The sequence below is a fragment of the Corythoichthys intestinalis genome, chromosome 2, assembly GCF_030265065.1.
Source record: "Corythoichthys intestinalis isolate RoL2023-P3 chromosome 2, ASM3026506v1, whole genome shotgun sequence".
NCBI classification, from domain to species: Eukaryota; Metazoa; Chordata; class Actinopteri; order Syngnathiformes; family Syngnathidae; genus Corythoichthys; species Corythoichthys intestinalis.
The window spans coordinates 33636784-33647991 of NC_080396.1; the positions used below are offsets into that span (position 1 = coordinate 33636784).

At 40.3% G+C, this 11208-nt stretch overlaps 1 protein-coding gene across 1 annotated transcript; it reads right to left on the reverse strand.

The window, feature by feature from the left end:
• Window positions 1–2260: 2260 nt before the first annotated feature.
• On the reverse strand, window positions 2261–10792 carry LOC130912288 (thyrotropin-releasing hormone receptor). The gene is made up of 3 exons (XM_057830269.1): window positions 10654–10792; window positions 9638–10458; window positions 2261–7267 (listed from the first exon to the last, which is right to left on the reverse strand). The coding sequence occupies exons 2-3, from the start codon at window positions 10403–10405 to the stop codon at window positions 6887–6889; spliced, it is 1149 nt and encodes a 382-aa protein (XP_057686252.1). The 5' UTR covers window positions 10406–10458; window positions 10654–10792; the 3' UTR covers window positions 2261–6886.
• Window positions 10793–11208: the final 416 nt, after the last annotated feature.

Genomic DNA, 11208 nt, shown 5'->3' on the forward strand with positions numbered 1-11208 from the left:
AACATAAATATGAAATGCATATGAGATAGTCCTGTAATTCAGGCAGTGCAACTAATCGATATGGTGTTACCAGGATGTAAGTCTGGTCTTTCAACAATCACATAGCCTCTTTCTACGTCTTGCGTTTTATGGTCGGCTTCCTCAACTTGTACAAGTCCCTCTTCCTCGCCGTCTGCTTTCTGCCCTCCTTGACTTTGCTCCTCTTCCTGCCGGTCGGCCACTCCAAGACCTTGTTCTTTCTCGCTTCTGAAGTCACATTCTTGGAGAAGTTCGCACAAAACAGTTGAAGAGGGACCGCCGGGAACTCCAGCAGGTGCCTGAAGCCGTCACTGTGGTCCATGGCAAGGGAGAGGAACCTATCCTTCTTGTGCTTCCTGCACATCAGGGAGTCCCACAGCGACATTCCAAAGGACGCCATGTGGGCCCCGGGGAGAGATGGCCGCTTGAGGACCGCCCGGCCTTTCTCCAGCTCTCCCTTGTCCTCTGGAACATCTCCAGGATGCCAGCCGTGCCCCTGTGTTCCTCCTTGCCCGTGGTCATGGTGAGGAGCCTCAGCCCGGCGACCGTGTTGGGGTTGACGACCGCCATGATGAGCCCGACGCGCTGCTTCTCGATCGATTTGTAGCTGGCCTTGATAGACTTGTAGTTCTCCCACCTGGCCAGCACCCTCAGGCTTGAGAATTGGGCCTTCCTCATCCTCTCAGGCTCCAAAAAAAACATGTTTGTTTTAGAAAAGATAGGTACGTAAAACAGTCTCGATTCTCGGTTAAAAGCAATAAAAAAATAATAATTAAAAAAAAACAAAAAAACAGGCAGTTAGCCATTTATTTTACACAAATATGTCGAATTTGCTGCTAGTTAAGTCACTGTGCCTGCCCCATTAATACAACAAAGAGCTTTTTCTGCTGAAAATTATTGTTAACAAAAGCTTGAATCCCTGAATTCTTTATAGATATGGACGTAAAAAGGTCTCAATTCTTGGTTAAAAGCAAAAAAAAAACGGGCAGTTCGCTTTTATTTTACGTAAATATGTCGAATGTGCTGCTAGTTAAGTCACTGTGGCTGTCCCCTTAGTACAACAAAGAGCTTTTTCTGCTGAAAAATCTTGTGTATAAATGTTAAAACCCTGAATTCTTTATAGATATGAACGGAAAACAGTCTTGATTCTTGGTTAAAAGCAAAAAAAAAAACAAAAAACGGGCAGTTAGCAGTTATTTTACTTAAATATTGCCAAGTATAAGGCCAATGCTGCAGCGGGCAATTTCTCCCATGGATTTTAAAAAAAATGTTTCAAAATGCACGCATGGTACGAGAAATATAATAATTACCTTGAATCCTCGAACAAATCACTCCTGAGACAATCCTTCCTGTTTGTATGCAGTACAGCTTTCGTACTTTTTCAACACGAAACCGGCGTTACATCGCTGCATGTGACCGGCTGCTAATAAATGAAGTGGAGTCTGGGGCGGCCTCTTCGGGAAGGCGTGACGCATTAAATGGCAAAAGTTTCAGGTCAATCCTTATGAAGTCTACAACTCTGCGCACAAGAAAATCTATGCAGCGCACACAAAAAAAATTCAACAGAAACATATTAATTTCGTTGTAACTCGGTGAGTGACAGGTGTCCAGCCAATGATACGATAAGGTTCACTTCCGCTACGCAGCCAATCATAGCATTGACATTGCTTGTGTATTGCCAAGCCTACACACGCCGTGCAGGGAACAACAGTGCGGCGGAGTTAAGAGACGCAAATGCTAACCTCATGGCGAAATTAACGGGCAGTGACACATCCACTCACCAAGCCAAAGTAAAAAAGAAATGTGGTTCAATCAAGATGGAGTGGCTGTTGGAGTATGCGCAAATAGAAGAACAAGCGGTGAAACTGGGTGATATTTTTTCTTTTTCGAGTGAAAAAGGTCTACTCTACAAAACATGCAGCGAAGCCAAAGTACCAAGTGAGTTTTCAGAGGGAAAAATTTGGACTGAATGTAAGTTGGACTACCTCAAGCGTCACATTTAGAAAAGTCATTTGAAAGCTTTTGGAAATGTACGAAGACTCAAGATGGGACAGGGGATTGGTACATTATTGCGGGAGAATGCAAAAGACTCACAGAAGAGGAACGATATGTCACACAAAACAAAATCTGACCCAGAGCAAGTTATAGTTCTCATTGACAATATTTTACTTGCCATCAAAATGAATGCATCAATGCTGTCAGTTTAACAAATCCACGATCACATGGCAAAGTATGTGAGTATTCCAGAAAGCTGGCGAAGCAAAAACTATGCCTTTGAATTTGTAATCTCAATCAATGAGATGTTGGAGAATGAGACTATGTGCAGTGTTAAAAATGCACTCTGGCATACACTGATAGTAGATGAGAGCACTGACATATTAGTACACAAAATGCTAGTTCTGTATATTAAATACAGGGAGGAAAATTATGTTAACTATAAAACTGTGTTCGGTGGCATCATCCAGCTGACAGCATGCACTGCTCAGAATATTGTGCAGGCAACAACTCAGTTTTACTCCAAACATGGACTGGACATGCAGAGAATCATGTTGCTCACCGTGGTCCGCAGTGTGCTCTGGGAGCTTGTGTGTTTGCTCAGACACGTGAAAAATTAGAAGGAACATTGGTTGTGTTACACATAAAAAAAAAAAAAGAATACAGTACAGTGATTTTTGCAATGAAATCATGTTAAACCTAAGTTTAATTGAATACACCACAAAGACAAGGTATTTACATTTCAAACTGATGAACTTTATTGTTTTTAGCTAATAACCATTGAGTTAGAAATTTATGGCTACAACACGTTCCAAAAGAGCTGGGGCCGGTGGCAAAAAAGAAAAGACTGAGAATGTTGAGAAATGCTTATCAAACACTTCTAGGAACATTATTTACTAAAAACAACCAAGTTAATCAGTTTAAGCATGATTTGGGAATTTTGTATTCTAATTTTTTTCATGTTTAACACAACATCCCTACTTCATGTAAATTGGAGTTGTAGAAGCAATTCAGAACTAAATTGCTCCATACAATATTTTTGACATTTCAAAAATATGGCTGGGTCGTTATCATTGACAATCGTCTCTTGCAATAGGCTGACACAAAGCTTGCTATTACAACCATGGGTTTATTTAAAGTTATGTAGATGTCAAAATGAATAACTAAGCAGGACCAATCATAGACTGACATTTCACTTTTGTTTGTAAATTAAAATAAAGCATGAACTAAAAATAGAGCACAGATTTGTGGCCCACTGTATTTAAATGACACACCACCATTTGTGTGACAAGATTGTATATGCAGCCCAGCAAAGCAAAAACCCTCAAAAACAATTCAAATTTCATTCAAATATGACCCGAACAAATGCTGCTTGTTCAAATTGTTCAAATATGCTTTCGAAGACAGGGTCTCACATCACACAATAGCTCAAATGGCCATGGAACAACATAGATGGGCAAAACAAACATGATGTTGTATGGTGCTCTCAATGGGCTTTTTGTGCTGCAGCATTTACACAACCTGAAGGGCACTTGTAGTAGAGGAAGATAGATACTTCCTTCTCCTGATTAAGGTTACATTATCACAGTATACAACACGAACTATCCCATGGACTATCCAGACCATGCCCTCTCATTGCATCAAGTGTTGTATCATTGTTGGATTACAATCAAGTTAAGTACGTCTCTGCATTTCTAATCACTCGCATCTCCATGGTAATACGGCAAGCCTGTCCCATTAATCTAGTGAAAGTATAGTCAACATACACTACATCGTGTTGATGTTGACACAGTTACAAAAAAAAAAAAGTGTATTTTGTAGGGCTGTCAAACGATTAAAATTTTTTATCGAGTTAATTAGCTTAAAAATTAATTAATCGTAATTAATCGCAATTAATCGCAATTCAAACCATCTATAAAATATGCCATATTTTTCTGTAAATTATTGTTGGAATGGAAAGATAAGACAAGATGGATATATACATTCAACATACGGTACATAAGGACGGTATTTGTTTATTATAACGATAAATCAACAAGATGGCATTAACATTATTGACATTCTGTTAAAGTGATCCATGGATATAAAGACTTGTAGTTCTTAAAAGATGAATATTAGTACAAGTTATAGAAATGTTATATTTGTTCTGTTTGTATGTAATTGGTTGGTCCGCTGCCTTAAGTCGGAAAAACTGGATGTATGTATAGGTTGACATTAGTAGGAGTTCAATCATTAAAGCTGATGCCATGTAGGCATAAATAGAGATGAAAACCCATTGAAAATAAAGATTTTATCTCATAAAACCCAATTTATAAGAGGACACATTGTGCAATCATAGAAAATCAGGTTTTAAAAATGTCTATCTTAGGCCACATTTACATTACATCGGTCTGGAGCAAAAATCCAAAGCGATTCCAATTTTTTTTTTTTTTTTTTTTTTTTTTTGTGGGCAATCTGCACGTACACGGAGACGCAAAAGTGCATGGAACTAATTGTATGTCAAGTAGCTGTACCATCAAACTCAATTCCAGCGAGTAACCCTTCTGCTCTTGTATGGGATTCCCACCCAATTTTCAAAGACTCAGGTCAGAAAATAAATGCGTGAAAGTAGGCCTGCACAATATATCGTTTGAACATCGCCATCGCAATGTGCGCATGCGCAATAGTCACATCGCAGGACGTGCAATAGTTTATTTTTCTAACATGTAAACTTTTGTTTTACTTCAAAAAAGCAGCAACTGTGCAGATCCTGGATTCCTTTCATATCCAGCAAGCCTGGATTAAATGGCATTTTATAAATTAAGAATGTCCCCGATTCGATCACATGATTGGAAATTAGGCTGATCGCACCATTTTTCAGAGGATCGGAAGCGGGTAAAAAGAATCGGATTTTTAATATAAAAAAATGTATTCATGTTTTTCTGCTTTATGCTCGTACAGCGCCACAGATTCTCACCTTCCTTCCTACTAAGGCAGTGCGGCCAAACTTTTTCTTGGTCACCAGTGCAGCTGTCATTTGGTACTTAACGTTAACGATGATTGACAGGTTTGTAGCTTTGATCTGGCCTAAGAAGCCTCAGTGTCTCTGCGATGAAAGGCACAAATGTGTTAATCACTGTTAAACTTGCAGCTAAGGGGCAGTTTACATGGTGACTCTCCAAGAATACGAACAATTTCAAATTTGCATTTGCATTTGCGTCTCCGTTTGAACAATGTCGCAATTCCGCATGAAAACGATGTAGTATTCATGCCAGGCCCTAGGGGGCAGTGCAGATTTACTGGACGACAGAGAATGATGCACTTTGACCCCACCAAGCTCCCTCAGCCCGGAAAAAAAATATGCCCGCCAACTCGAAGCAATGTCATTTTTCTTTTGTTCAAAACGGCACAAAAGTTGAAACGTTCTACATATTTAATTTGAAAATATTATTAATTTAATTTGAAAATATTATTAAAACAGTAAATTAAAGCCAACATTCCACCATACTTGCTGTTTCTAATGTTTAGTAGCACCGCTGCGCACGCCCAATGTGACGTGTACGAGTGCTAACGTTAACAGCCAGTCTTGCGCCGTAGGAGCCTTTGAAATGCATGCCAAGGAAGGGCCCTCAACCCCCTGCAATCGGATTCTTCCACTTTGGAGGCAGGATTCAGAATTTTTCGTCTTCGCCTTCCGTCTTCGTCGACAACATATGCACGCGAGGCGAGTCCGCAACTCAGTCATTGCGTCTTTGTGTCGCAGAGTCGCCATGTAAACTGTCCCTAAGTCTGAAGTGTGCTCTGTCAACTGATTCATTGTGTAAGTGAGAGGCTGTTGTCGGTAGCGTGAGCGTCAAACCGTTGGGGAATTTGAGTCGACTCCCTCATATGAATTTTCTGAAGTGATTAAGAGTGTGATTAAAAGTATGGCGTTAAAAGTGATCGCCTACAAATGAAAAAAAAGTTTGGTGCATCCAATGCAAAAAGTAAGTGTAGATAGAGCCTTGGCAATACAGTATGTATTGCAATGTTTTTTTTTTTTTTTTGTTCTTTTTTGAAAATTGAAAATTCTTCTAGTTTTAATATCGCTATATATCCCCCCCTAAAAAAAAAAAAAAATCGCAATGAAAGTTTTTTCCTATATTGTTAAGGCCTAATTGGAAGGGCTGATAGCATTTAGGCTACTTTAGAAATGTCATCAGATGCAGCAAATATTTGCAATCAGTTATGATGTTCATTTTCAATTCAGGGATCTCTTTCTTCAATTAGCTTATTTTCACAAATTTTTACTCATCATCCCATGTGCTGCTGCAATAGCAAGTTGTGTCAAAGACCAAATACTGTAAACCGCCATTGGGTTTAATACAGTATATCTGGGAAATTCATGAATGCTCAAAATCACGATAACAGCACTCACCTGAAAAACATCAATATTCACAATTTTGCTTGTGTTCCTTTTGGAACAAAAAAAACAACAAATTGAACTTAGGCTAGTAAGTAGTTAGTAAGGCTCAAACCCAGTAATATCAATAGCGACAAAAGTGGGAAATAGGAATTAGTCGCCAACGATATTGTTTTCTTCCCAAATTAGCCTTTTTATTGTTGGAATTTTTAAATCACTTGCTGCCAGCGACAGTGATCATCCACTGTTAGCCCAATCAGTTCAAATGGATTGGATGTCTATCGCAGTCAATGGTAGCCAATATGTTGAATTAGAATGGACACAAGTGCAATGTCTGCTTTTGTGTTTGAATGCTTAACCTCATCTCTATTTGTCATAGGAAATTTTACATTCAATTGACATCAATCAGCAGTAGTGTTTGTTTATATTTGCTACTGTAGGGCCAAAACAACAGTATTTTATGCATACAGTAATCCTATTAATCATTGTATATTATGCATTATTATCTCCCAAGTTGAACCTCTTGATGGTCCTTCCGTTGATCTCCTCTTGCTCTGTCATGGGTTCATTGCTCTCCCGTGAAGAATCTTTGATCACGCTGTAATAAACAGGCATGTTGTACTCCACAACCTCTTCGTTGTGTCGGCGAGTGCACCTGCAGAGCTTCTTGAAGGCGGCCCTAAACTTCTGGGACATGAGGTTATAAATGATGGGGTTGATGGCGCTGTTGGTGTAGATGCACATCCTGCAGAACAACAGGAACCACGTGTTGTGGTAGGGAGGGTCGTAAAAGGAATTTAGCACTACCAGCGTGCGGTAAGGCAGCCAGAGGACGGCGAAGAGGATGACCACTGCAGCTAGCATCTTTGTTATCTGGAATGGAGCGGTACATGCAAAGAAGAATAAAAGAGACGATATTGTGCATCCATATAGTTTTTTAAAAAATTTTTATATATAATTTTTTTCTGGCTCAAGTCCGAGCAGGATAAAGATCTTCGAATTTATCAAGTTTAAACTAGGGCTGTCAAAATTATCGCGTTAACAGGCGGAAATTAATTTTTTTAATTAATCGCGTTAAAATATTTGACGCATTTAATGCACATGCCCCACACAAACAGATTAAAATGACAGCACAGTGTAATGTCCACTTGTTACTTGTGTTTTTTGGTGTTTTGTCGCCCTCTGCTGCATTATGTAATTATTGACATCAACAATGGCGAACTACTAGTTTATTTTTTGATTGAAAATTTTACACATTTTATTACAACGAAAACATTAAGAGGTGTTTTAATATAAAATTTCTATAACTTGTACTAACATTTATCTTTTAAAAACTACAAGTCTTTCTATCCATGGATCGCTTTAACAGAATGTTAATAATGTTAATGCCATCTTGTTGATTTATTGTTATAATAAACAAATGCAGTACTTACAGTGGGGAGAACAAGTATTTTATACACTGCCGATTTTGCTGGTTTTTTCCACTTGCAAGCCATGTAGAGGTCTGTAATTTGTATCATAAGTTCTCTTCAACTGTGAGGGATGGAATCTAATACAAAAATCCAGAAAATCACATTGTATAATTTTTAAATTGAAATTTGTATTTAACTGCATGAAATAAGTATTTGATACATTACCAACTAGTAAATATTTCGGCTCTTAGTTCTTTTTTAAGAACCCCTCCTGTTCTCCACTCATTACCGGAAGTAACTGCACCGGTTTGAACTTGTTACCTGTATAAAAGACACCTGTTCACATGCTCAAACAAACAAACTCCAACCTCTCCACAATGGCCAAGACCAAAGAGCTGTGTAAGGACATCAGGCATAAAATAATAGACCTGCACAAGGCTGGGATGGGCTACAGGAAAATAAGCAAGCAGCTTGGTGAGAAGGTAACAACGGTTGGAGCAATTATTAGAAAACGGAAGAAGTTCAAGTTGACGGTCAATCTGCCTCGTTCTGGAGCTCCATGCAAGATCTCACCTCGTCGGGCATCACTGATCATGAGGAAGGTGAGGGATCAGCCCAGAACTACACGGCAGGAACTGGTGAATGACCTGAAGAGAGCTGAAACCACAGTCTCGAAGAAAACCATCGGAAACACATTACGCCGTCATGGATTAAAATCCTACAGCTCACGCAAGGTCCCGCTGCTGAAGCCAGTGCATGTCCAGACACGTCTGAAGTTTGCCACTAACCATCTGGATGATCCAGAGGAGCAATGGGAGAAGGTCATGTGGTCCGATGAGACCAAAATTGAACTTTTTGGTCTAAACTCGGCTCGTCGTGTTTGGAGGAAAACGAAGGATGAGTACAACCCCAAGAACACCATCCCAACCGTGAAACATGGAGGAGAAAACATCATTTTTTGGTCCTGCTTCTCTGCCAAGGGTACAGGACGACTGCACCGTATTGAGGGGAGGATGGATAGGGCTATGTATCGCCAGATCTTGGCTGACAACCTCCTTCCTTCAGTGAGAGCCCTGAAGATGGGTCGTGGCTGGGTCTTCCAGCATGACAACAAACCAAAGCACACAGCCAAGGCAACTAAAGAGTGGCTCCGTAAGAAGCATCTTAAGGTCCTGGAGTGGCCTAGCCAGTCACCAGATCTGAACCCGATAGAAAATCTATGGAGGGAGCTGAAAGTCTGTGTTGCCCGGCAGCAGCCCCGAAACCTGAAGGCTCTGGAGAAGATCTGCATGGAGGAGTGGGCCAAAATCCCTGCTACAGTGTGTGCAAACTTTGTCAAGGACTACAGGAAACGTTTGATATCTGTAATAGCAAACAAAGGTTTCTGTACCAAATATTAAGTTCGATTTTTGTGATGTATCAAATACTTATTTCATGCAATTAAATGCAAATTTATTATTTATAAATCATTCAATGTGATTTTCTGTTTTTTTGTATTAGATTCCGTCCCTCACAGTTGAAGAGAACTTATGATACAAATTACAGACCTCTACATGCTTTGCAAGTGGGAAAACCAGCAAAATCGGCAGTGTATCAAATACTTGTTCTCCCCACTGTATGTACCGTATGTTGAATGTATATATCCGTCTTGTGTCATATCTTTCCATTCCAACAATAATTTACAGAAAAATATGTCATATTTTATAGATGTTTTGAATTGCGATTAATTACGATTAACTGATTTATAAGCTGTAATTAACACGATTAAAAATTTTAATCGTTTGACAGCCCTAGTTTAAACATAAAACGTATTCTCGCTAATCTACTATACCTGCTTCCTGGCAGATATCGCCCCCTTGTGGGTCTCTTTGGTGTTTCGGGATTGTCCTCGATGAACTGAGCCTCTTTCGTTGAGGTGCGAGGGCAGAGGGCTCATAAAAAGAATCCTGGCAATGAGGCTGTAAAGCACCGTGGCGACGACAAGTGGGATCACATAGAACAAAGTGAAGTCCAGGAAGTAGATCGGCATGTATAAGCTCCTGGACACCCGGTAACCGCAGGTGACTGTCACGCCGTCAGTGTAAACAGTTTCGTTGGTGTCCACCAAAAAGAACCACATAATACAGTAAAGGGAGGTGAAGATCCACACGCTGGCAATGATTCTCTTGGCCCGTGACACGGTGCATATGAGCTGAGCTTTGATGGAGTGACAAATGGCGATGTATCGTTCAATGGTGAACGCGGTAATAGAGCAAGAGGAAACATTGATGCCCAGGTACTGCAGGTAGGTGATACACACACATCCCGCGTAGCCATAAATCCAGAAGGCCACCACGTCGGAGATGTTGGGCAGGCCAGCGGTCAGGAGCACCAGGAGGTCAGCCATCGCCAGGCTAACCAGGTAGCAGTTGGTGGGTGTAACCATGTGCCTGGTCCGCAACACCACCAGAACCACCATGATGTTTCCGGCAATCCCCGGTCCACAGATGAGCAGCGTCAGCAATATAGTTATGACTTGCTCTTCCAGGGGATTCTGAGGCATTCTGCTCAGCTTTGCCACTCTTGTGACATTCTGGATGCCGGTTGTAAAGTTCTCCATTTTGGGATATTGAAAGCTCGCTTCTGTTAATGTTCAGGGTGCCGACATGAATCCTAAAGACACATTTGAACTTGAAGAAACAAAACTCTTTTGCTTTACTGAGAGTCAGCAGGGATCACTATAACACTTTTCAGCAAATAAAAATTGGCTTAAATACTATCATATAAAACTATATTACCTTCTTATATAGTCAATTATAATAGCTGAATTTAAAAAAGTAAGTCCAGGAGTCAAAACGTTCAACTCACCATCGCTTGCAGGACAACACTTGGTGTAATATCGTGACCGCGCTCAGGTCCAATCCAGCCAGACGCATCGATGTCAGCTCGCTCTTCTTTCTGTCACCTCCTCTGTTTTTCCAGCGCAGCCCTCCCTCGCACACCGTTCATCCACTTGTAATGTACCGCATTGTGCAGTCACCAAGTTGAAAATCAATTCCGCCCTCATCCAAGCTTGGCGTCATTAAAATGATGCACTTAACACTGTGAGCAGAACTCATGTAATTACTAAGGATGAATAAGACAAAATGCAACTCATTATGTCTCCACGTGCACAATTATTTGGGTAACTGACACACACTTTCTATTAACTACCACGACACATACTGCTTAGACCATCCATATTCATACTCTGTCCAGATGAGGTGCCTAAACTTGTCCTTCATCTTTTATTAAAAAAATGTCAAAGGTTTGTCATTACATGGGTCCACAAACCTGAATTTCAGTTTTATCAAATTTTCCCCCTTGTTTGTAAAGCGTACACCATTACAGACAGTAACTCCTCATGTTACTTGCCGTAAATGT